Source organism: Dama dama, chromosome 18 (assembly GCF_033118175.1).
Source record: "Dama dama isolate Ldn47 chromosome 18, ASM3311817v1, whole genome shotgun sequence".
Lineage (NCBI taxonomy): Eukaryota > Metazoa > Chordata > Mammalia > Artiodactyla > Cervidae > Dama > Dama dama.
In genome coordinates, this window is record NC_083698.1 from 92043522 (window position 1) to 92071519 (window position 27998).

Sequence of the window (27998 nt, forward strand, 5' to 3'; positions counted from 1 at the left end):
GCCAAAGAATTGATGCTTTTGAACTGTGGTGTTGAAGACTCTTGAGAGTCCCTTGGACTGCAAGGAGATCCAACCAGTCCATCGTAAAGGAGATCAGTCCTGGGTGTTCATTGGACTGATGTTGAAGCTGAAACTCCAATACTTTGGCCACCTGATGTGAAGAGCTGACTCATTTTAAAAGACCCTGATGCTGGGAGGGATTGGGGGCAGGAGGAGAAGGGGACGACAGAGGATGAGATGGCTGGATGCTGTGAACAGAAACACTGTAAATCTACTATACCCAATAAATTTTTTAAAAGTAAAATAATAAGGGGGGAAACTTATTTTTAAGAAAATAAAGCAAGATTTACTCCTATAGATATAGAGATCAAACATACTGAACGAACAGCCCTGACTTTGCGATAAAGTATTCAAATTCTAGTAAGCAAATATGATTATGGATAAGATTAGAAATCACAAGTTTTTTAAGACTGTGATTAAACATAGGAAACTTATTTTACCTAGGACAAATTACTGTTAGAAGTAGCATATTTCCAGTATTTTGGACATTTTTTCCCTAATTAAAATTAGGAAATTTAGGATATTTTAAGAACAATTAACATAAAAAATGCACTGATCTTAGGTGTTCACATTGCAGCAAAAATTGTAAATACACCTGGGTAACTACTACCCAGAAAACAAATATTCTCAGTATCTCAGGAAGTTCACATGGATCTGTTTTCAGTCAAGTCCCCGTCTATCCCCATCAACTACTTGCTGATTTCTATCAGCATAGACCAATCTTTCCTGTTTTTTGAACTTCACATAAATGGAGTCACATAATGGATGATGCCTTGTGTCCGCTTCTTTTTGCTTAACATGTTCCTGAGATTCATCTATGTTGCTATATGAATTAACAGTTTGCTTTTTTAAAAAACTGATGAACAGTATTCTACTGTATACCACAACTTTCTTAATCCAGTCCTTCACTGGTGACCATATGAGTGGTTTCTAATTTTTGACAAGTATGAATACACCTGATATGAACAGATATACAAATCTTTCTGTAGATGTATATTTTCTTTCTCTCTCATACATGCATGCTCGGTTGTGTCCGACTCTTTGTGACCCCATGGACTGTAGCCCATCAGGTTCCTCTGTCCATGCAATTCTTCAGGCAAGAATACTGGAGTGGGTTGTCATTTCCTCCTCCAGGGGATTTTCCTGACCCAGGGATCAAACCCGAGTCTCCAATGTCTCCTGCACTGGCAGACAGATTCTTTACCACTAAGAGTATTTTCTTCGCTCTTGGGTAAATACCTAGACCTGGAATTTCTAGGTCATGGAGCAAATAAATGTTTAAATTTATAAGAAACTGTCAAGCTTCTTCCAAAGTGATTTTGCTCTTTTATACCCCCTACCAGCAAAGCAGGAAAACTCTGGTTTCTTTACATCCTTTCAGACACTTAGTACTGTCAATCTTTTTGATTTTTACCATTCCAGTGGTTTTAATTTGCAATTCCCTGATAACTAATGGTGTTATTAGCACTTCTCATGTGCTAATTGGCCATTCTTATATCGTCCTTTGAAGAGTCTGTTCAAGTCTTTTGCCTATTTTTAGTATTTTCAAAATGGTATCTTAAGATGAGCAGAACATTTGAATGAATAAAGTACAAATTTATCAATTTTTGTATTTTGTTTGCATACATTTTAAGAAAAAAATGCAAAGAGCCAGAAATAGGAATCCTTGATAGATTGACACCAAGAGAGATGATCTGGACATCATACATTCACATAAACAATAGGAAGGCCCGTTCAAGTATGAGTACCCTGAAAGTTCTGGTTTCAGTGTTAATACTGTGGTTTTACCCTAGATACAGTGAGTAGGCAACCCTAGGTTAATTATCTAGTTGAGAGCAGGAAGGGTTGATAGTACTTGGAATAGGTTTCCCAAATCAGGGACTGATGAAACACAAGTAGATACCACCATATGGCTGAGCCTATACAAATTGCCAGAGACCATCCTGACGGCTATTACTTTTATGCATAGATAACTTCTTTGATGTAATTTTTAACCATACTTAAGGCTCTAGATGGTTAAACTTTGAAAATCTGACACAAGGAAAGAATTGAAAATCTACCTCCTACAAGTCTTTCTGTACGTGGCCGGTCAGTCAGACAGTAATTAACTCTAATTGGCCCCCCTACAAGCTTCTCTGCTTTCTACCTGTAGCGGAGTGGCACTCAAAAAGCAAAATAACTTTTTCTCAGCTTTGAAAACATCAAAGTAAAATTTTTAAAAAATTATTTCCAACCGGATCCTTTAAAAAGTAAGTGAACTCTTGTTGCAATCAGCAAGAAGAAAAAACTTAGTAATCCCAGTTAGAAATACCTTTAGGAAACTATGAGCTGTGTAGTTAATTACTCAAATAAGCAAGGATCAATAATTCTAAAATATCATGGATCTCGGAATATAAAATGTTCTCATTTAAATATTATGATACAAAGAAAGAAACAAGCTATCATTCTGGTAGAATCTTCATTTATCTAACTAATAGTGTGCAATTAATATTTCATATAAGCATATAGAGTAACACTAGATTCTTAATGGATTGTATTGATTAAAGCAGAAAGTTCAATGCTAATGTTCCTGTAGGGGAAAAACAGAATGATTCGTGATCTCACGCAGAACAAATCATGAATTCAGGAGCTTATGACCACTAACCTAAGGGCTGCAACAAGACTGGTTTTGATAATTTCCATGCAACACATAAATGGACTGCATTAAAGGAAAAAAGATTCCTGGAGTAACCCAAACAAGCCCCAGTTGCCACTGCTGAGGCCTGGAAGAGAATTCCAGGTCACAGAATGAATGCAGGACGTGGCCAATCTGGTTTCACTGGCTTGTGTCACTGCTTGAGGTTCCTTCACATATACTATTGAAGTGATAAGGGGGTTTCCACCGTGACCCTCTAGACCTTGAGACCTACTGTCCATGTTCATGAAACAGCTGCAGTTTCTGTTGTTTTGTGAAATAGATAATACCATCTTAGGGCTTATACCCTGCCCTGCCTTTGACTCCTATATTCCATCTTCTAGTCCTATATTCATCCACTTTGCCATCCTGCCCTGTCCCCTTCTGCAGACACTTCTGGGTTGAGTAGAATGCTGTGAGGAATGCTCCAACAGTCTGTCCTGCTTTTTAAGGTGGCTGCACCAGTCTGCATTCCCACCAACAGCATGCATATAGGGGGCGGCGGTATCCCTTTTCTCAGCAATCTCTCCAGAATTTGGTATTTGTGAACATTTTGATGACGGCCATTCTGGCTGGTGTGAGGACGTGCCTCACGGCAGTGTGGATTTACATTTCTCTGATGGCTGGCCCGGCTGAGTGTCTTTTCATGTGCCCAGTAGCCTTCTGGGTGTCTGCTTTGGAGAGGTTTGTCTGTCTGGGTCTTCTGCCCATCCTGACTGAGTTGAGACTGGAATGAATGAGCTGTCTGTGTGTTTTGGAGATTGAGCCCTTTTTGGCTGCATCATTTGTGAGTGTCTTCTCCCAGTCTAAGGGGTGTCTTTCCATTTTGTTTGTGGTTTCCTTTGCTGTGCAGGGCCTTGGGAGTTTGGGTTCCATTTGTCTCTGCTTGCTTCTGCTTCTATTGCCTTGGGACGCTGACCTGGGACGCTGACCTAGGGAAGCGCTGCTAATTTATGCTGTGGGCTGTTCTGCCTGCGCTCTCTTCCAGGAGTTTCATGGTGTCCTATCTTAACAAAAACAACAAACAACCCTGTACTTCTAAATGGGCAATTATAATCAAATGTATGCAACTGATGCAGGTGGAAACCTAGCTCCCAAGTGGGGCTCGTGTTTCTTGGCATTTAATCTTCTGTTACCTTAGAGAATTAAGCATGTAGCCTAAGGATAGAGCTCCCACTTAAAGGAAGAAGAAGAAAACTAACTAGCTAACTAGACAGATGTGATTAGGAGAGATCCAACCTTAAAGGGGGGGGAAAAGGCCTTAATCACCTAGTTTCCACAGAAATCTAAGCAATTCTGCACGCCCATCGTAAGAAATATAGTCAAATACTGGTGTGTTCCAAAGCAGGTCTCACTTTCCTTGGAAGTAGCCTGCTATGCTGGGGAATGTGGGGGAAGAGAATGGTACACATGGCTTCTTAGCTTGAGGTGGCCGGCTCCTCTCCACACATCCTGATGAAGGACAGAAGGAGCTGCCAGACCCACGGCAGGCAATGTCTTAGATCAAAGTAAAACAACTACTTAGGTCCATTTTTTAGATGAGGATCAATAATAACTTTTTTTTTCTTTTTCAACTTTATAAAACCTTCTCGGCTTGAATGCCCTAAAGAGAATGGCAGTTAAAATTTATATTTTAGAGATGGAAGACACAAGTCAAAGATGTAACAAATAACCTTTCTGAGGAGTGAGGTGTTCTAGGTAATCAAGACTACATTTCAGCCAAGTGAGTATTTGCTATCAGACAAACTCTAGTGGGAACGTGAAACACTGTGGAAGTTGACAGAGGTGAGCTGATGTTTAAAACGAAAACAACACACAATGCTATACTTCTAACTAGGCAATTACAACCAAGTGTACATACAAGGGGTACAGGTATATTTACTTCTTCTAGAATTTAACCTCTTCAAATGCTAAGTCTCTTACTAAATAATCAAGGCATTCCTTGACTCTAAGGATCGTAGGGAATAAAATGTCATCACTGCAGCTGCTATATTTCCTGCTCACAGCCCTTCAAATTAAAAAAAAAAAGAAAAGAAAAAAAGGAGAGGGGTGAAGGCCCAATACAAATGTGGAATTTAATTAGTTAGTAAAAGCCCCAATCCTTGCCTGAAGCCTTGTTCTTCCTGTAATATTGCATTCTTTTCTTCTTGTGTAAACTTTTCATTATGGAGGAGACATCTTTATAATACAATAACTCTAGTTATATTGTAACTGCTGGTAACATAACTCCTGCCTTGGAAGAGCCAGCATGTTCAAGTAATGTTGTTTTAATACAATTTGTGTTCAGCAGAAACCAAGTTGACTTGGTCATTTAGAATTTGATCAATGTGAATTAGTGTCTTACTGAGATAAACCATTTGATCATTTAGAAATTGATCAATGAGAATCAGAGATAAAACATTTATCATGTACATTTGGTATATCAGAGCCATTCACGCAGCACGAAAGTAGGTTATAAGCAGACATCAATAAGTGTTAGAGACGATGTGCAGCGAAACTGTCAGCTGCAGACACAGATACATGCCTGACAGTATATAATTTTAATCCTTTTGATAAGGCAAGTTTCTCAATGAGGCAGCTGGAATCACTGAAAAATTATAGGAGTTCAACTTTCGAAAAAATGGCAAGAGGCACAGCGATGCTAAACATCTCAAACTTTGGAAATAGGTTTTAATTAAAAGTTTAAGCAGAATGGTAAGCAACATAAATTTACCGGGCAAAACTTTTAGAAGAGCTTTAGGACTATTAATCAGAGTAAACTGTGTACCTGCAGTACTATTAGTTCTATTAATCTAATACTTCCAAACTGAAGTCACATTGACATTCAAGCCCACTGGCTTATGCATCTAACAGAATTATAAATTTGCCAGTCAAAACCTTATTTAATTATTTTACAGCCAATTAAGCAGGATCTTTAAACACTGTTGCTTAAAACTGTCCATAATCCACATGTGTAATTACAGAGAACACGAGAAACACCTGCTGATATCACTGGCATGTCATCCTCGGCTTCACTAACTCATTCGTAGTGTAGCTATTAAAATCACATGTCCCAAAGAGAAACTAAACAGCATGGCCAGAGTGAAACACTAACAAAACCAAGGACATTTTAAAGTGAAAAGAATTTTACATTAATGCAAACGTTTGACTACATAATACTTAAAAAAGCCATTTTATCTCTAAGAGTTTTTGCAAAGCATTCCGCAGATACTCTACAATCACCTAAACTCCTTCCATGGGGCAACTAATCTTTTAATACATTACAAGGATAACCCAGGCTTCTTCCATGAGCCTAAATTTATAAGTCAGGTTTGAACAACTTCGTTCAAGGATAAAAGTGAAAACCCCTGCTAACGCCTGGCACACACAGGAGCATTACCAGCATTCACATCCAACCGCACAGAATCACACTCCTTTACGAGTACTTCATCTTTCAAAGACACCGAAGACAAGTTGAAAAGATACACCTCTAATGAAATCAGTCCAAAAATATTTTCAATAGATCTATGTCACTTGCCATATACGTTTTTATGGAAGGTAGAACTGGCCAGTCCATTATCTAAAGGAAAACATGGGAATGAAAGATCAGTCATCTCTGAAATGCTTCTGTTTGCTATTACATTGTCTTCCCAAGGTTTACACTGCCGTTAGGCTATCTCACATTTCTTTGATATTGCTCTACACATTTGTTTCATGTTTGTCTCTGTATTTTAAGAACAACTTGTGCTGTGCAAAAGCTTTTAAGTTTAATTAGGTCCCATTTGTGTATTTTTGCTTTTATTTCCAAAATTCTGGGAGGTGGGTCATAGACGATCCTGCTGTGATTTATGTCGGAGAGTGTTTTGCCTATGTTCTCCTCTAAGAGTTTTATAGTTTCTGTTCTTACATTTAGATCTTTAAGCCATTTTGAGTTTATTTTTGTGTATGGTGTTAGAAAATGTTCTAGTTTCATTCTTTTAAAAGTGGTTGACCAGTTTTCCCAAAACCACTTGTTAAAGAGGTTGTCTTTTCTCCATTGTATATCTTTGCCTCCTCTGTCGAAGATAAGGTGTCCATAGGTTCGTGGATTTATCTCTGGGCTTTCTATTCTGTTCCATTGATCTATATTTCTGTCTTTGTGCCAGTACCATACTGTCTTGATGACTGTGGCCTTGTAGTAGAGCCTGAAGTCAGGCAGGTTGATTCCTCCAGTTCCATTCTTCTTTCTCAAGATTACTTTGGCTATTCGAGGTTTTTTGTATTTCCATACAAATTGTGAAATTATTTGTTCTAGTTCTGTGAAGAATACCGTTGGTAGCTTGATAGGGATTGAACTGAATCTATAGATTGCTTTGGGTAGTATAGTCATTTTGACAATACTGATTCTTCCAATCCATGAACATGGTATATTTCTCCATCTGTTTGTGTCCTCTTTGATTTCTTTCATCAGTGTTTCATAGTTTTCTATATATAGGTCTTTTGTTTCTTTAGGTAGATATACTTCTAAGTATTTTAATCTTTTTGTTGCAATGGTGAATGGTATTGTTTCCTTAATTTCTCTTTCTGTTTTCTCATTGTTAGTGTATAGGAATGCAAGGGATTTCTGTGTGTTAACTATAAGTAAGGTGAAAAGACAGCCCTTGGAATGGGAGACAATAATAGCAAATGAAGAAACAGACAAAGGATTAATCTCAAAAATATACAAGCAACTCCTGCAGCTCAATTCCAGAAAAATAAATTACCCAATCAAAAAATGGGCCAAAGAACTAAACATTTTTCCAAAGAAGACATACAGATGGCTAACAAACACATGAAAAGATGCTCAACATCACTCATTATTAGAGAAATGCAAATCAAAACCACAATGAGGTACCATTACACGCCAGTCAGGATGGCTGCTATCCAAAAGTCTACAAGCAATAAATGCTGGAGAGGGTGTGGAGAAAAGGGAACCCTCTTACATTGTTGGTGGGAATGCAAACTAGTACAGCCGCTATGGAGAACAGTGTGGAGATTCCTTAAAAAACTGGAAACAGCTTTTCAAATCGGGATCCGTTACCGCTTTGCCGGCCGCCGCCATTGTCGCGCTCGGAGCCCCTCGGCGCAGGCGGCGGAGGCGAGGCCGTAGCGGCGGGATGGCTGACGCCGACAAGCCTGAGGTGCTTAGGGCCGCTGGCGACGACAGCCCGCATCGGCAGCCCTCGGCGCCGCCGGGCGAGCCCCGGCGAGAACCTCACCCGCCCGAGCAGGAGAAGCAGCCTCCGCAGCACAGCAGCAGCTCCAATGGCGTTAAAATAGAGAATGATGAATCAGTCAAAGAAGAGAAATCTGAATTAAAAGAAACATCTACAGGGAACAAGAAGGCCAATAGATTCCATCCTTATTCAAAAGATAAGAATTCAGGCACTGGAGAAAAGAAGGGTCCAAATCGTAACAGAGTTTTTATTAGCAACATCCCATATGACATGAAATGGCAAGCTATTAAAGATCGAATGAGAGAGAAAGTTGGTGAGGTTCCATACGTGGAGCTCTTTAAGGATGCGGAAGGAAAATCAAGGGGTTGTGGTGTGGTTGAATTCAAAGATGAAGAATTTGTCAAGAAAGCACTAGAGACAATGAACAAATATGACCTTAGTGGAAGACCATTGAATATTAAAGAGCTTGACTTCAAAGTTGGTTGGAAGAAGCTAAAGGAAGTGTTCAGCATAGCTGGAACTGTAAAGCGGGCAGATATTAAAGAAGACAAAGATGGCAAGAGCAGAGGAATGGGCACAGTCACTTTTGAACAAGCAATTGAAGCAGATCAAGCTATTTCTATGTTCAATGGGCAGTTTTTGTTTGATAGACCTATGCATGTGAAAATGGATGACAAGTCTGTCCCTCATGAAGACTACCGTTCACATGACAGTAAAACACCACAGTTACCACGTGGTCTTGGAGGCATTGGAATGGGACTTGGTCCAGGTGGACAACCTATTAGTGCCAGCCAGTTGAACACAGGTGGTGTGATGGGAAATTTAGGTCCAAGTGGTATGGGAATGGAAGGTCCAGGTTTTGGAGGAATGAATAGAATTGGAGGAGGAATTGGGTTTGGTGGCCTGGAAGCAATGAATAGCATGGGAGGATTTGGAGGAGTTGGTCGGATGGGAGAGCTATACCGTGGTGCGATGACTAGTAGCATGGAGAGAGATTTTGGACGTGGTGATACTGAAATAAATCGAGGCTCTGGAGATTCCTTTGGTAGACTTGGTAGTGGAATGGGTGGCATGAACAGTGTGACTGGAGGAATGGGGATGGGACTGGATCGGATGAGTTCCAGCTTTGATAGAATGGGACCAGGTATAGGAGCTATACTGGAGAGAAGCATCGATATGGATCGAGGATTTTTATTGGGTCCGATGGGAAGCGGAATGAGAGACAGAATAGGCTCCAAAGGCAACCAGATATTTGTCAGAAATCTGCCTTTTGACTTGACTTGGCAGAAACTAAAAGAGAAATTCAGTCAGTGTGGTCATGTAATGTTTGCAGAAATAAAAATGGAGAATGGAAAGTCAAAAGGCTGTGGAACGGTCAGATTTGACTCCCCAGAATCAGCTGAAAAAGCCTGCAGAATAATGAATGGCCTAAAAATCAGTGGCAGAGAAACTGACGTTCGCTTGGATTATAATGCATAATTTGAAACCACGGTTGGAACATTCTTATATCTGTTTTGCTGAATCTCCTAGTAAACGTCATTTTTTAAGTAATACTGTCTGCTTACAAAAAGTTGTAAAAATGAACTTTTAAAACTTCCCACCAGTTTTTAACAGTATAGTGTTAAATATACTGTGATTTTTTTGTTAATCTCAAGTTTGGGGTTTTAAGACAGCAAGTCTGGTCATTCAGTTTAAATGAATGGTTATACTAGTTTTAATGAAGTAAGCCATTTTTTTGTTATTTTCAGTTCTGCATAGTGGGATTTGTTTGTTAAAAGTGTCCCCAGTTTTTATCAACTTATTGTAAGGTAAAGCATAGATGGTTTTTTCCAAAACTTCTGTTTAAGATATGTAATTGTCCTTGAAAAGAAAGGGCTCAGACAAATTAGGATATGGTTTTGGTTGACTTTAAATTACTTTTGTTGATTAAAAAATTACTGTAAGGAAGTTTTAGATCCTGAAGTTCAGAATATTTTTTATTTGAGTTAAATGAAGAAATGGAATTTTTCTTCTTTGCTCTTCCCCATCATTCACATTTTCCACATAACACTGTTAACATTAATCACCACAGCCCCTTATTTTATTGTTCCCAATAATTCCAAGTTCATATAGAACTGATAATGTTGTAAGTCCCAAGTACAGTAACAGACAGACTACTCCCAACTTTCTGTCTAGTTTCCAGCCATTGAGGTGAACTGCTAAGAAAAGGAAAACAACTGAAATGTTGAGAAAGATGGTTATGTAAGTTAGTCCTCTACTGTTCACTTCTATAGGAGCAGATGCATTTATAAATGCAGTTTTAATAAACCATGGAACACCTAGGCATAGCATATCAAAGACATTGGATCCCACGGTGTTAGACATAGCCATGTCTCCTCTGCCTGCAAAAAAAGCATGTTGTTAAATGTGCATACCAATACTGTCTTTTATTAATAAGCTTCATAAGAAAAAACACTGGATACTTTTTCTGTTTGTTTTGGGAAATTGTTGTATTAGAGCAAAAGTCTTACTGAATTTGTATTTTTAAATTTTAGGGGGTTAGTATTTAAAGTCTTAACATTTATTTATCTAATAATAATTATCCTTATTTATTAAACCATTTTTCAATAAGGTAAAAAAAAAAAAAAAAAAAAAAAACTGGAAACAGAACTGCCATATGACCCAGCAATCCCACTCCTGGGCATACACACCAAGGAAACCAGATCTGAAAGAGACACGTGCACCCCAATGTTCATCGCAGCACTGTTTATAATAGCCAGGACATGGAAGCAACCTAGATGCCCATCAGCAGACGAATGGATAAAGACGCTGTGGTACATATACACCATGGAATATTACTCAGCCATTAAAAAGAATTCATTTGAATCAGTTCTAATGAGATGGATGAAACTGGAGCCCATTATACTGAGTGAAGTAAGCCAGAAAGATAAAGACCAATACAGTATACTAACGCATATATATGGAATTTAGAAAGATGGTAACAATAACCCTATATGCAAAACAGAAAAAGAGACACAGATGGACAGAACAGACTTTTGGACTCTGGGAAAAGGCGAGGGTGGGATGTTTTGAGAGAACAGCATCGAAACATGTATATTATATCAAGGGTGAAACAGATCACGAGCCCAGTCTGGATGCATGAGACAAGTGCTCGGGCCTGGTGCACTGGGAAGACCCAGAGGGATGGGGTGGGGAGGGAGGTGGGAGGGGGAATCGGGATGGGGAACACATGTAAATCCATGGCTGATTCATGTCAATGTAGGGCAAAAACCACTACAATATTGTAAAGTAATTAGCCTCCAACTAATAAAAATAAATGGGAAAAAAAAAAAAGAACTTGTGTGTTCATAACACTGTGGTAACGTTTCCTCTCTGTAGGTGTGGTACATCGACAACAAGCCACTGAAGGCAACTGGAATCTGATGCTGACCATAACACAGAGCCTTGCAGCGCCGTCTGCACATTCCTTATTCTGTCTGTACATCCTGAGAGCTCTGACACACTACGGACTGGGCTGTCCTGTCCTAAGAGCTTTACATGCTGTCTCCTGGCTGGACGGTGAACTTCCCATGGCTACGATCTCTAACACTCTTTTGGGAGTTTTTTGTTTTCTCTAAAAACAAATACAGAAACCTCCACAAGTTCCTACAGTGTGTTTGTTCTTTTGTTATCTTTTAAAAAATTTTCTGGCCCTGCCCTGTGGCATGTGGGATCTTAGTTCTCAGACTATGGGTGGAGACTGTACTGCCTACAGTGGAAGTGCAGGGTCTTAGCCACTGGACTGCCAGGGACGTCCCTGGGAGGTTTTAACATCATCTTGATTTTGTCTGGAACTAGATACAGAAATTTCTCCAATGGTGCAGAGTTTTACAACACAAGCTGGATATAACAATAAAATAAATGTAAAAATAAGATATAATAAAAAGAAAATCTAATATTTACTGAGCATCTAACTTTGTGCTAGACCTGTCTGTGCTAATAAGCACTATCAATATAACACTTAATATAATATTTTGCTTAATTACCTATAAGGTAGACTACTGAACATAATTTTCAGTAACAGAACTACAACATGGTATTACAGAAAAAAAACTAACCCAGAACTAACACCATAATTTGCTCTATTTAACAGATAATAACAAAGGGTGATAGAGGTGGTAAGAAGTGCTTATAATGACCATTTCAGTTGAGCTGAAAAGGTGTACCTTTTGAATAAAAGCTAGGTACAGGTGTGTGTGTATATATATACATATCAGTGAGTTTACCCAGTGATTTCAGTTTTATAGCTAATTTTGGAACTAGATACAGAAATTTCTCCAATGGTGCAGAGTTTTACAACACAAGCTGGATATAACAATAAAATAAATGTAAAAATAAGATATAATAAAAAGAAAATCTAATATTTACTGAGCATCTAACTTTGTGCTAGACCTGTCTGTGCTAATAAGCACTATCAATATAACACTTAATATAATATTTTGCTTAATTACCTATAAGGTAGACTACTGAACATAATTTTCAGTAACAGAACTACAACATGGTATTACAGAAAAAAAACTAACCCAGAACTAACACCATAATTTGCTCTATTTAACAGATAATAACAAAGGGTGATAGAGGTGGTAAGAAGTGCTTATAATGACCATTTCAGTTGAGCTGAAAAGGTGTACCTTTTGAATAAAAGCTAGGTACAGGTGTGTGTGTATATATATACATATCAGTGAGTTTACCCAGTGATTTCAGTTTTATAGCTAATTTTAAAGCTTTCTGGGAGGGAAGTTCTTGCATGAAAGTAAACACACATTCTTGATCCCAAATTACTTAATTTCCACTGAAAAAATGATAAATAACTTTTAATAACTTTGTGTTATTAGGGATGCAATTATCTCATCACAGTAGAACTCACTCTGGATTTTTTGGGAAGCTTTGGGTTATTAAAATTCTGTCTTCCACCTGCTCTCCTGCCAATGTGCTTCTAAGTTTCATGCCGGTAAGACCCACCTGTCTCCTTCATAGGTATACATTGAGAACACAGCTGAGGGCATCTTTCATAGAAGCACTATGAATGAATGATGTGCTAATAAAACAAACGGGGTAGAGCGGGGAGCAGGATTCCATTGGCTCTAAAGTGTTTTCATGGTTTGCTGCCAAACTATAAAGCGAGGGACTGAAGTGTGAGTTAATATTTAAGCATCCCTAAGATAATTCCATTAGCTGTCCTGCAGGATACACCGGAGTAACTGGTGTTCATCACGTGCGGCCTCAAATGCTCTGAGTGTTCTTTATTCTTTCTCTTTACTGTGATTTTGTATGGAGCCCTCCACCCTCATCAGGCATGTAACAGTACCCTTGAAATTACATTTTATGAAGCTTTCATCTCCATATAATGAAGATGTACCCAAATGAATCCTTCCATCAGATAAAATTAATGAAACCCTCCTCAAAGTCCTCCAGGGTGTGCTGTCTAGGAGGGTCAGCTGAGTTCATCTCCATCAGGCAATGGAAAGGATACAGTACATTGCCTTGCCAAAGACTGAAGGTGTCATGATTATCTGAGATCCCCAAGTTTCTGAGGAGAAACACAATTTCATTGAGGAACCTCTGTGCCTTCAAAGGCGGTAAACATCTCTTATAGCTGAAGCACTATCATTCCCTTGGCTGCTGCTGCTACTGCTACTGCTAAGTCACCTCAGTTGTGTCTGACTCTGTGCAACCCCATAGACGGAAGCCCACCAGGCTCCCCTGTCCCTGGGATTCTCCAGGCAAGAACACTGGAGTGGGGTGCCATTTCCTTCTCCAATGCATGAAAGTGAAAAGTGAAAGTGAAGTCACTCAGTCGTGTCCGACCCTCAATGACCCCATGGACCGCAGCCCACCAGGCTCCTCTGTCCATGGGATTTTCCAGGCAAGAGTACTGGAGTGGGGTGCCATTGCCTTCTCAAATTTCCTTGGCATGAAGCTGCAAATCAAAATACCATATTCTAGGAAGTTCAGCCTAGAAGGAAGTAGCTGAGAAAAATGACATAAAGAAAACCACTTTCTGAAGAACCAGCTCCTGACATTCCTGAATTTTTGTTTGCACTGGACTTGGCCAAACTGCAAGGTCTGAGGGCAGGGTCCCCAAGACTGTCCTCACTTCTGGTATCAACTGCAAGTTCAAGGAGGTTCCCAAACTACCCTAAGCTTTGAAAATTCAATACAAGGACTCACAGAACTCACTAAAGCTATTAAACTCAGAACTATGGCTCATTATGGGAAATGCTACAGAGAATCAGCCACAGGAAGAGAAACACAGGACAAAGTCTGAGAGGGTTTCAATGCAATGTTCTCACTGTCCACAGGAGGCACAACCCTCCTGGTATCAGTGTATGTGACAAATGCAGTGCAGTATCAACTAGAGATGCTCACCCCATCTCGGCGCCCAGAGTTTCACCGGGGCCTCGTCACATAAGCTGGCCTGGCTGTTCATGTGGCTGACTTCAGTCTTTGGCATTGGGCTGATACCACATGGCCCAGGGGACCCATTATGAATAAGAAGACATTTCTTTCACTTGGGAAATTCCAAGGGTTTAGACGTTACTCCCAGAAGCTGAGTACAAGGGCCACAGTTTGCTTTGGGAAAGGTTAAACTGTCTACTACATCGGATGAGACTAGAAGCTAATCAAGAACAACATCGTCTGAAGATAAAAGAGGATGACGCTGTTGAGGCTCTGCTTAAAACCAAGTCCACCCTACAGATCCACGCCATCGTGGAGAAGGTCAGTCGTCATGACTTACCTCTATGCTCCATGCAGTCTCTCATTGTGCAGTAGGCCAGTACAGGCCAGACTATATGCTTTCCAGGGCCATGACATGGCAGCTGGGTGTGGCTTCAGAAGAGATATTCTTTTCATCTAAAATCAGACTTGTTTGTGAAATTCAGCTTCCACCAATTTTCTTTCCAACACACTAAGTTCATATTTCTGTTTCTCCTGTATCCCTTCTATCCAAGTGTTTGCTGTGGGCTGAAATGCATCTCCCCCAAAATTTGTATGTTGAAATCCTAATGCCTGGTGCTTCAGAGAGTGAATTGGGACAGAGGATTTTTTAAAGAGGTAAGTTGAAATGAAATCATCAGGGTAGACCCTAATCCAATGTGATTTATAAGAGAAGGAGATGAGGACACAGATGGAGAGAGGCAAGACTATGGAAAGAGAGTCACGTGTAAGCCAAGAAGAAAAGCCTCTGGAGAAACCAACCCTGCTCACACCTTGACCCTGAACTTCCAGCCTCCCCGACTGTGAGAAAATAAACTTCTATTGTTTAAGCCACTAGTCTGTGGCAGCCCTAGCAAACCCATACACCAATTAATCACTAATTCACGTCTAATCTCTCAGCGACTTTTGCATCCATCTCTTTTCTTTCACTTGCAGAGACTTCTCATCTGGTATTTCTGGCTTTTTATTTTTCTTTTCCAGCCCTCCAATCAAACCCCACATTAACTGTCAGTTTATTACTACTAAAGGAGCACGGAACTCAGGGTACTCACCTGGCCAAACACCTTGCAATGTGTGTGTAGCCTGTGTGTGTGTGTGTGTGCTCAATCATGTCTGACTCTCTGTAACCCCACAGGCCAGGCTCCCCTGTCCATGAGATTTCTCAATCAAGAATACTGGAGTGCGTTGCCATTTCCTCCTCTGGGGGATCTTCCCGACCCAGGGACTGAACTTGCGTCTCTTGAGTCTCCTGCCTTGGCAGGCGGATGCACTACGGCTGCACCACCTGGAAGACTATGACTTCCGGCTAAATGAAGATCAACTTCTTAGTTCAGCAGGTAATGAAAGCCCCTAATAACCTTTCCACTTTACCTTGCACTAGTCTCTCTGCAACAAACCACTGATCTTAACTAGTTTGTCACCCACCAACTCCTGGGCATGGTTTTCCTTTTGAACACCTTTCCTTCCTGACTACTCGATACTCTTCTTCAAGCCTCAACTAAAATGCCATCTTCTTTATGACCAAATAGATCTTCCTGGTCAGAATGGATCTCCTCTGATTTATCTAAAATTTTACTTATCTGTACAGCTTCAATCTTACAAAGAAGAAAGACCCGGGGTGCCAAGTCAAAGGTTCTCAAAGTACAGAGACCAAAGGTTTAAAAGACACTGCTTTACCATTCGTGGGAAAGATAAGAACCTAACTTTAAGAATACATATGGAGAGTGTCTTTGAAAATCAAATCTATCCAATTCCATATCTAAATTCTGAAGATAGCACATTAACCTTTAAGAGTGAGATTTATGGCTCATTTTTAGAAGGTCTTTCCTGTCTGCTCCTAAAGAGATAATTCACTAAGGAAGACTGGAGGGTTTTGTCTATTTAAATATACCTTAAATCATACATTTTCTAAAAAATCTTTTAAATCAACATTTAAATAACACCAATATCCATTACCACACAAATTACACTACGGCAGAAAGTAATAACATTGTACCCTAGGATTTAATCATTTTATCAAATGCTTATAAACACGCCAAGGAAGGAGGTCAGAGCCTAATACAATCTTTTGACTAAACCTGTCACAACACCTTTCTGTACATCACTAATTTGCACATATGTGACTAACAGAGGTTACACAACAGAAGTATTTATACACTCAGGAAAATTCTGAATGATGTTTTCTTACCTAATGTGAGTACTGACAGCAAAGGGAAAGTACAGGGCTATGGGTCAGGGACACTCTGATCCATCAATTACAGAACATTCATTTAATCATCCCAAGGATTAATACAGGGAGCAACTTAACATCGTCTTCATAATCAAGGGCAAGGGAAAGATCTGCAATTTAAATGTTTTCAAGGTACACATGAAGAAATGAAAACAGGTTAAATGGGAGAAAGATACCCAAATGTGGACATGCCCATCATTTTATTATAAGAAAGTGAATGATCTCTGTGTTTCTACTGTTAAAGGCAACAATTTAACATCCCCTTCATAATCAGGGGTATCCTACTAAAATAATATTCCAAATGAAAACACTACCACCATTGCTTTCAAGTTCCCCAGAGTTCATAAAATGGAGCTGCAACACACTTTCATCAGAAGCCTGTCCCTTGCATTGGAATTCCATGATAACAATATGGGTCCAAACACACTACCAAGTATTCCAGAGGGCTAACATGTTAAAGAATGGTAAAGGTGTGTTTTCATCTTGTCGGGAAGGGTAAATAATGATAAGACTACTAAAGACTTACTTGAACTTTGCTTCCACCTCCTCAGCAGCTTTCTGGTATTGCTCGGTGGTAACTTTGTAGAACTCTGAGCTCTGTGGATAAAGATTGATAGCAGAGTTTTCACTATTCAAGAGAACAACATGTGTGCAAGACTTAACAATTTCAAAAACTACATAAAATCTTGTGTCTGCCACTCAAGCAGAAGGAGGAAGATTTCTTGCATGGTGACATGAATACTTAAAATACATGTAAGGTTATCTATTTAATAATAGTACCACTGTTGGCATACACACTGTAATCACAGACTGAACATTCATGTAAGTCATCAATATTTGATCCTCCTGAAAAAATACCTAATGTAGTTTTGAAAGACTATTTTGATCTCCCATATTTGGAATCCACCACTGCAAGACCAAAGAGCACTTGAGATCAAATATGAAATTCACACACCATATTTTCCTATCATTCCAGTGTTCCACCTAGGATATTAAAGGATCATTTCTTTTTACACTGTCTATTTGTCCTCAAGATGGATTCTTTACAGAGTACAATTTGTTCTATCATCTCCATATGACCACAAGAGCATCAACATTTATAACAAATTAATCAGTAAAAACAAGGGGGCAGATTTAGGTAATTTTTATTAAAAAATGTTTCCATTATTACATGAATGAACACATAAGCAATATAAATCAAGTTGTAAGGGCCAAGTAATGCATTTCCTGGGGCAGCAACATTAAAAACGATCCATTCTGACTAGCTACTGTGAAACCTGTCTTACTGCAGGGGGTGGCCTAAATGACCCAATGAGCCTTCAGACTCCATGAAATACCCTGCAAAATGCATTGCAGTACAAAAGAACACAATGCAATGCAGTGGTCCATTGTGTCCCTTCATTCTCTATTCACTTAGGTTTCACATGCATGACTTGGGGTGGTTTATTTTTTAATACATCATTGTTGGTTGGTGAGAAAATGAAAGTGAAATCCTCTTCACACCAGTGACCCCTTTGCATTTAACAATCTGGGTTGCCCAATGACAGTCACATCCAGGTTTGCTGGATGTAGATGAAATCAATAGGTATGTGATTAGACAGCTGGCTCAGGATGGCTGGAGCAATGGACAGGTCACCATTTGAGATGATGAATGGCTTTCTATCAACCCAGAGTCCCTGACGATGCTAACATTTACTATAATCTTATTTGGGCTGCGATTTATCTTTCTTGCACCTGATCAATAAAGATGAACAGAACAGTTGTAGGGATCGATTGTAATTTTTTATCATTTTCAAGCACGAAGGTGCATTTCTGACATGAAGACAATATTCTAAGTGTACTGCTTCTGCCTTTTTTAACATTGCAATGTGAGTGATGAACCACCACCAGTCTATATGCCGAGAGGTTTTTATCAAAAAGTCATTTGTCTCCTCAGATATTTTAACTTTCAGTTGTGTCACTCCTTCCGATCAGTTCCGCTTACAAGGTTTTTCTTTCCTTTAGAATACACACCAGTCAGGACATGCTCTTTTGTAATGTTTGGCTGCAGCTTTTCTCAGAACCCTTCTAACAAAGAGGGCAGTAAAAAGGCAGTTATAATGGGCCGCTAACAGTGATGAGGGACTCCCTGCATTACTACGGTGAACTGTCAAATGGGCGTTATGTTACTGAATCATGTATTAAAATGCCAGCAAAATAAAAATGTCTTCACTAATGCTTTTGCTTAGTTTATGCAATGAAACTGGAATCTCTGGACAGAGCCAGGAAAGATCTGGTTTCTGGTTCTGTTTAGGGTCCCTGAGCAAACAACCTCTGCCGGTTTCCATTCCAGTGCTCCTCACCTGTAAAATATGGGTGATACTAGCATGACTTATCTCTGCCAAAGCTGCTGCAGAAATCAAGTAAGGTGGGCAAGAGAGCTATAAAACCTGCTCAGTGTTTTCACAGAGTAAGACGAACATTCAAATAAAAGAATTTTGGAGACAAAGAACTAATTTGGGCAATTCCATTCTGTGTACACATTCAAAATTATCAACATTAAATATTAACTTTTTAACCAGAATGATACACAAAAGCAAGAGTTCTGCCATAATATAAACTAGTAAACTCCCTTATGCTTTGTAATGCCAAAGTGCAGATTAAATTGCTAATTTTGTCCAACTTTCTCCTTCAACGTTAAATACACACAAACGCGCGTGCACTCACACACACACACACACCCTGTACCTGTGTTGCCTGCAAACCTAGCATATGATTTCTTAAAGTTTTAAGCTGATTTATGCTCCATATTTCAAACTCAGTGACCACTTTCTGACACTGCGTAAATCTAACAAGAAAAGTCCCCAAGAGGCAACACCATACAACAACTAAGAAAATAAACACAAATATGCCCAACATCTGTTTGCAGACCATGTTTAATTCATTAAGTATTTACTTGTTCAGTCAACAAAATTAAATTCTTATTTTTCCAATAAAGTCCATCTTGAAGAATTAGATCCTCAAGAAGCTTTCTACCTGCTACAGGAGAAAAGAAAAAGAATTGTACTGAAAGGTCACAAATGCTAAGCTAAAAGTGATGGACAGTGTTACTGGAGTTCAGAAAAAGTAGAGATCTCTTTTGACCTGAGGAAATACTTCTTAAAATGAATGACCATGCAGAAAACAAAACCCCAAACCAAAAATACTCCCAATATGTCTGCCAGCAGGAGAAAAGACAAATATGTATTGTGTATTCATAAGCTGGAAATCTATACAGTGATGAAAAAGAATGAATCAGACAAAAAGTGGGGCCAAAAAAGCAAGTTGTAGATATGATACAGCACAATGCAATTTATGTCAGTTTGGAAAAGGGCAAAACACTGAAATATGATTGGTAAACAGTAAGCTCTATTGATTAACTGTAAGTGGTGGCAGTTATGTGTGGGTGGTAAAAGAGGATGAGAGGGGCAGAATGTCATAAAACAATGCAATGCGGGGGACTTCACTGCACTGTCATATTTTTAAAAATTGGGGGGGTGGGTACACAGCCAGTTGTTACACTGGTCATAAATATTTTGTAATACACACAAAAATTGTGTTACTCCCCCTCACTCCCCAAAGGAGCTAATCAACAACAAATGACTCAGTAGAGCTAAAACATAAAAATATGTGTGGGGGATACATGCTGAAGAGAGTGGCTGAATGCTAAGCTATTGTAGAGTGTTCATACATTACAAAATAAAAGTTCTTTTTTTTCCCAACTCTTTCTTATGTAATCATTTCAGACTTATAGAAAAGGGGGCAAAAATAGAAGAGGGTTCCTGCATATACTTCACTCAGCTTACCTTCATGTCAACACTTTAGATGATCACAGTACAATTGTGAAAACTGGTAAGGTAACAAATGTTACAGCACTAGAGACTTGCGGCATCTGAATTAGACTTTATTTCTCATAGGATCTAGCCCCGGATCCTGGGCTGCATTTAGCTGTCACAGCTTTCTTGTCTCCTCTAATCTGTGACAGTTCCTCAGTCTTGCTTTGCCTTTGATGACCTCAACACTCCCAAAGAACACTGGTCAGATGTTTTGTATAATGGCATGCAATTTGGGCCTGTTGGATGTTTTCTCATGGTGGGACCGACACTCTCCCACATTATAGGGAAGGATACCACAGTAGTGATGTGCCCATCTCCATGCACTGCATCCAGGGTTACGTTACATTAAAGATGTTTTTACTGGTGCTTGATCTTGACTACTTGATTAAGGTAAGAGTTTCTCCATAGGAAAGCTACTATTTTTCCTGTTGTAATCAATATCTTATAGGAGATTGCTTGACATTATGTAAATACTATGTTTCACCTTAAACTTTGCCATCAGTTGTTTTTGTTTTTCACAACCATTGTCTGCAGCAAGGATTTTTGTGGTGTTCTGATAATGTGTCAATCCTAAAGGAAATCAGTACTGAAAACTCATTGGAAGGACTGATGCTAAAGCTGAAGTGCCAATACTTTGGCCACCTGATGCTGGGAAAGATTGAAGGCAGAAGGAGAAGGGGACGACAGAGTATGAGATGGTTGGATGGCATCACTGACTCAATGGACGTTGAGTTTGCATAAGCTCCGGGAGCTGGTGATGGACAGGGAAGCCTGGTATGCTGCAGTCTACGGGGTCGCAAAGAGCCGGACATGACTGAATGACTGAACTGAACTGAATGATGTGTTAATTTTTAAATGACATTATTGCATAGTTAGACCTCATTGATATAACGACAATCTTCAATTACTCTTACTCAATAGTGAAAACAGTATCTTCACAGAAAAAGCCTTATCTTCTAAGGGTAGGGAGCTCCAGGAAAGCATAAGATTCCCTACAACCTGGTTATGAAACAAGGGACAGGAGGCAAAGAAGGAACTATGTGGGGGTTGGGGGAGGATCAGACCTGAGTCAGGCAGAGTGTGCTCTCCACCCCTATTCACTGTGAGTACCTGAGAGGGCCCAGACTCCTGCCAACACAGGCCAGTCCTTATCATTGTAAAGAGGTGAACATTCACTGCTGGGAGAACGAGCCAAATGGGCTTATACAAGGATTGGGAAAAAGGGAGAAGGGGCCTATGAGTGGTTTCAGATGTCCCTTTCGGGGGATGTCTGAGCTCCAGATGCAGGTTTTCTAAGGACAGGAATTGGGACCAACTGTTTCAGAGCCATAGGCGGAGCTTGTGAAACCGCAGACTCCCCCGGTCACACCCTGAATCTCCGGGGACGGGGTGCAGAAGGCTGCAAGCTTAGCAAGCATCTCAAGTGATTCTGAGCACACACCAACTTGGGACACCACTGGGTTTATAGAACAATGAAAGGAAAATAAAAAACCTACTACTCAGCGTGCCACTCAAAGTGAAAAATAAATCAGCGTTTTGGAAGAATATGGCAAAATTACTTTCCACAACTGAACTGTTTTGGCTGCACTGCATGTGGTATCTTAGCTCCCCAACCAGGGGTAGAAGCCATGCCCTCACTAATAAAAATAAATGGGGAAAAAAAAAAAAGAAGAAGAAGAAGCCATGCCCTCTGCAGGGGAAGCACACAGAATCTTAACCACCACAGTCTCGATCCCCAGGGAAGTCCCAACAGAACTAGAACATTTACAAAGGTGCTGCAAAACAAGAGATGCTGCTAGGCCCGTCCACAAGTCACCGATGGACCTGAAACTGCCCAAGAGCTCTGCCTCACGGCCTCCGCCGCCACAGCGCTCCTCCTCTGAACCGTACTCACAAGCAGTAGAAGCGCCATAATATTCAGGAGGGCTGCTTTCGTTCTCTCTGTTGTCTTGAGATGGCCCCAGGTCGTATCTGCCGCTCTTTTTTGTTTACTCATTGTAAATTACTATCACTTTAATGTCATCCTGATAACTCACTTTGTTGGAGACCCCAAAAAAAGAAGCAGAGAGAGGTGCCTGTGACCTGATCACTGCTTGGGACATGGCCACATTGTTTCTATACCTGTGAGGTCCTTACAACCTAAAATTCAAAAATTCTGCATTCATATTCAAGCTGCATACTTTCCTGCCCCATCAATGATAGGAAAAATACTTGACATGATTTGTCCAGTGGTAATATGGATTTGTGGCAGGTAAATATGATTTAAATCAAATATTCAAGGTCTAATTTATTAGTGTCTACCTTTAAACCATGAATTCTTATTTGATACAAGATTAAAACATGTTTTCCACCAAGATTCTCTTTGAGAAGGTAGATCTTATAAATTCAAAGTAGAATGACAGTATCTTTCAGATGTCTTAGCACTATCAAAAACCTGATAAAGGTTTATATTTTTGGGTCAAGGATAAGTGAAAGGAGTTTGGAGGAGATGAATTATCTCCAAGATAACATCATTTGAGATCTGGGATTCTGTCACCTATATTGGAGGACAAGACATCACTGGATCACTGGAAACAAAAGGCATTTTCACTTTCTATATCAAAACATCTTCCAATCTCAGGCACCAGGGACCAGTTACTAAATACAGAGGCAACAAACAGAGTTAGGAGATGGAATGCTCCACTGAACATAACTCTTAAAATGTTTCATTTAAAACACATGAATATGCTGTCCATGGCACTCTGCACATAAGATTCTTAACAGAATCGTGAGGTGGTGAAGGGCACACACTTTGGAGACAGACTGACAAGTCACGGCTCCACGGCTATGGAATAAAACTCAAGAGCTGTCTCCCATCTGTGAAGTGGGGAGGGTAATAATAAAGAGTGCCAGGACCCCTTGGGGGATTAAAGATGATAAGTCATATAAAGCTCTTTGAAGACTCTGCTCAATACTCCCTAATAACCTGAATGGGAAAATAAAAAAAAAAAAAAGAATTTGAAAAAATTAACAGATACATGTATAACTTCATCACTTGCTCTACACCTGAAACTAACACAACTTTGTTGATAATGAACTGTATTTCAATATAAAACAAAAAATTAAAAAAAAAAATAGGAACAGTTCAGGCAGTGAGAGAAAGAACTTCTATCAGTGGCCTTGACATTTTTCTTCAACATCCTTTTTTTTAAAAATGCAAAATCTAGCAAAAAAAATAAAATACATACATAAAACTTAAGTCTACAAAAAATAAATGCTGGAGAGAGTATGAAGAAAAAGAAACCCTCCCTACACTGTGGGCGGGAATGAAAATTGTTGAAGCCACGATGGAGAACAGTATGGAGGTTCCTTAAAAAACTAAAAATAGAGCCAACATATGATCCAGTAATCCCACTCCTTGACATAAATTGAGAGAAAAGACTTATTCGAAAAGATACATTCAGCCCGATGATCACGGCAGCACTATCTACAATAGCCAAGACATGAAAGCGCCCTCCCAGGTGGCTCTCGTGGTAAAGAACCCACCTGCCAATTCAGGAGACTCAAGAGATGCGGGTTCAATCCCTGGATTGGGAAGACGCCCTGGAGGAGGAAATGGCAACCCACTCCAGTATTCCTGCCTGGAGAATACCATGGACGGAGGAGCCTGGCGGGCTACAGTCCATGGGGACGCAAAGAGCCGGACACAACTGGGTGACTTAGCACGACCAGAAGCAACCTAAATGTCCAGCAACAGATGAAAGGATAAGGAAGATGTAAGGGTATATGCGTGTGCTTTCCAGTTTGTGCTAGTGGTAAAGAACCCATTTGCCAATGCAGGAGACATAAGAGATGCGGGTTGATCACTGGGTTGGGAACATTCCCTGGGGGAAGGCCTGGCAACGCATTCCAGTATTCTTGCCTGGGGAATCCCATGAACACAGGGGCCTGGCAGGCTACAGTCCACAGGGTCACAAAGAGTCAGACATGACTGAGGTGACTTAGCATGTGTATATACATATATACAAATGGCCTGTTATTCAGCCATAAAAAGGAATGAAATACCATTTGTAGCAACACCGATGGACCAAGAGATTATTATATTAAGTGAAGTCAGACAGAGAAAGACAAATATCACACGATATCACTTACATATGGAATATTTTTAAAAAATGATACAAATGAACTTACTGATATTTCCAAGGCAGAAACAGACTCAGACAAAGAACACTTACAGTTATCAAAAGGGATAATGGGGGTGGGGAAGTAAGATAAATTAGGAGCTTGGGATTAACATATACACATTACTATATGGTAGCTGATGGTATCACCTTTTATTAAGAGCTAATAAAAAGGAGCATCCTACTATCTTGAATCTTAAAAATTTGAGATAAATCCTTTATTGTTCTCCTCCCCTCGGCTTCCTCAGAGCCCTGTGGCAGACTGCCAACATGGTCACACAATTCTTGACTCTTTTCTATATTCATGTCCTTTAGTGACACTTTCTAGCTTCCCTCATCATGAAAGGGTGAAATCTATTTTTCTACCACTCAATCTGGGCTGTGCTTGTGACCTGCTCTGGCCAACAGAATTTGACAGAAGTGATGAAGTGCCAGTTCCCAACCCAAGACTCGCTCTTGGAACCCTGCCCAGATGTCACATCAACAAACCCAAATTAGACTGTTGGACAAAGAGTTTTTCCAGTAGTCATGTATGGATGTGAGAGTTGGCCCATGGAGAGGGCTGAGTGCAGGAGAATTGATGCTTTTGAACTGTGTTGTTGGAGAAGACTCTTGAGAGTCTCTTGGACTGCAGGCAGACCAAACCAGTGAATCCGAAAGGAAATCAACCTTGAATATTCATTGGAAGGACTGATGCTGAAGCTGGGGCTCCAATACTTTGGCCACCTGATGGGAAGAGCCGACTCTTTGGAAAAGACCCTGATTCTGGGTAGACTGAAGGCAGGTGGAGAAGGGGATGACGGAGGATGAGATGGTTAGGTAGTATCACTGACTCAACGGACATGAACTTGAGCAAACTCTGGGAGACAGTGGAGGACAGGGAAGCCTGGCGTGCTGCAGTCCACGGGGTCGCAAAGAGTCAGACCCAACTTAGTGACTGAACAGCAACAGCCTGCTGGAGAAGGAAAGATTACAAGTCTTCCCCGCTGAGTCCATCCTTGACTAGCCAAACTGCAGCCAACTCAGCGAGAGTGAGCCTGGACAAGCTGAAAAGACTTGTCCAGCTGATAGAAGCCCAGACTGGTGACAAACATGTAGAATCATGAGGTAAATAAACGGTGACTGTTTTGAGTCACAAAGATTTCTCTGTGTTCTCACAGCATCACAGACTTTGATCAAAGCACCTGCCACCATGTACCAACAATGTATGTTCACCTGTTGTCTTTCCAGTTAGCCCACAAGGTCCATGAAAGCAGGAATCTTGTCCCGTTTATCATTATACTTAGAGCACTCAGTTTACATGACACACAAAACTTACTAAAACAATGTTAAGAGTGACCTATTCATCCTAAAGTGAATTCCAACTTTTGCTCCTATTTAAAACAGAATGGGATAGAGACAGGTCTAAAATAAATATCAGAACATGGAGAAGGTGCACTACTACATTCATTATGTATCTCCTACAAACTGACAAACACCTTAGTGTGCTCTGCTATGTAAAAGGGGAATAAATATTGCTAAGGATTGAGTTCAACTGCAGTATCAATACAATAGTAGTTTAAGCTACAAATAGTAGCTTGAACGAGTAAGGAGGTCATGTTTCTCATGCAATAAGAAGTTCAGATGTTAGAAACCCAGGGCTGATGCAAGTGCCAAGGACACCGTGAAGTATTCCTTTCCCAGCCACCCTGAGCACTTGGCTTTTGTCCCCATGGTCTCAAGACGGCAATCACACCTCCGGTGAGCATGCCCACGTCCTGAGGAAGGTTATAAGAGAAGGCCTCACCAGAGACTTCCACTCATATCTCTTTGGCCAGAATTATACATCATGCACAATCTTGGCTGCGAAAGCAGCTGGGAAATTAAGTAATTTTGTTTTCTCACTTCTGGAGTAAAGAAAGAGAAGGGGGGCGTTTGGAATTGGTGCTTATTGAGCCAATTTATCATACCTGCCACAGACAGCTGAAGGAACAGCACAAAACCAGGCACAAAACAGTGTGGTGGATCTTCAGATACAAGTATTCTAATATTTCTCTCCAGTCTCCCTGCAAGTTCTACTTTGGGGTATGGGGAGATTTACCCATTTGGCATTCTGATGCCCAAAGTTTTTTAGACAGTTGTAAGAAGGAAACGGCCATCAATAAGCGTGGGCATCATCCCCATGTTTCTCTGGGCTGGCTGTGGCCCAAGTTTCTGAATGTGTGAGATGCTGCCATTTTCCATTTGCAAAGTTTCCCTTTTGAAGTGTATTTTAAAATGCACGTGCACAGAAACACATTATTGCTCGATTCGAAAAGCATCTTTTCAAATTCTAAACTCAATCAAAAGAAAACATGCACATGGTATATTCTTGTAATATTTTCTCAGGTTCAGAAACTTATTTCGGTTCCATTATTACTAATATGATCATTATCTGTATCATATGAGAAAAGAACAAATCAAAATGGTCACAAGAAAAATCTGTTAACTAGCTCTTGTCAGTTCTTTTATAAAATGCCACCCAAAACTGCATACTAAGGTCCAATTTAAATTCTGGTGGTCTGACAATGTTTCCCAGAGGAGATGGACACTCCTATGCACCGTCCATTCAGATGGTGGCGACTCTGATTACCTAGAAGAGTAGACGAGAGATGGAACAAGTCTGACCTTGGATGTGAGCAGACTGACTGCAAGTGTGGGTCTCCGCTTTCTAAGTTGATCTATAATTACCACCAACAACTGTTGGTCTCCATCCCTCTCGTACCCACCCAAACACAAAGATTACTCTATCTGGCTAGCTATTTCAAACAAACGTCTAGTGTTTACACAAACCAATAGAAGAAGCCTTCCTACTGACAGTGTCAATAAGAGCATTCCTACTGTTAAGTAGATGGATTCAGAACTGACTTATTTACAGTTTGTTATTAACACTCAACCAGAAACTATTATAATCTGTAATCAGTTGGCTGCAGGTAACTATACTTCCCCTAGTACGAAAGTTAAGCATCTGGGGGCAAATGCAGTGTGGCTATAATTCCTGGCCCAGAAACCCTGAGACGGTCATTTACTGTCCAGTTATATGCTGTACCTATACTCCAGAAAGAGTTCATGCTTCCTCAACCATCCTGTCTTTCTACAGAATTATATAGGATCACAGAGACTGATTGTTCTCCACCACAACAATTTTAAGAGCTATAGAATTTTTATTTTTTAAATCACTGTCTAAAACAACTTCAGTTGATCAAGTGGTTTCGGTATTCCTCCTGACAAACCTTCTGTAAGGCAGCCTACTGGCAGGTTTGAGTTCTGCCTTCCCTGTGTTCCTGAACAGGCTGAAGTCTTTTACAGGTGGGCAGGAGGACAGAGCAAGGGATCTGACAATTCTTGGTG

General features: G+C 40.1%; 2 protein-coding genes across 2 annotated transcripts in view; one reads left to right on the forward strand and one right to left on the reverse strand.

Annotated features, from left to right (window-relative positions):
• Positions 1 to 27998, reverse strand: part of CHCHD3 (coiled-coil-helix-coiled-coil-helix domain containing 3) — a 286824-nt gene that overhangs the window by 45543 nt on the left and 213283 nt on the right. The window contains exon 6 of the mRNA XM_061165830.1: positions 17142 to 17212. Coding sequence (XP_061021813.1) covers positions 17142 to 17212 — 71 coding nt within the window. The remainder of the gene's footprint in view (positions 1 to 17141; positions 17213 to 27998) is intronic.
• On the forward strand, positions 7820 to 10112 carry LOC133072497 (myelin expression factor 2-like). The gene has a single exon (XM_061165825.1). It carries the CDS (start codon positions 7849 to 7851, stop codon positions 9385 to 9387), a length of 1539 nt encoding a protein of 512 aa, XP_061021808.1. The 5' UTR covers positions 7820 to 7848; the 3' UTR covers positions 9388 to 10112.

Excerpts from the sequence above, each read along its gene's own strand:
- LOC133072497 (XM_061165825.1), top strand. The coding sequence starts at position 7,849 with ATGGCTGACGCCGACAAGCCTGAGGTGCTTAGGGCCGCTGGCGACGAC.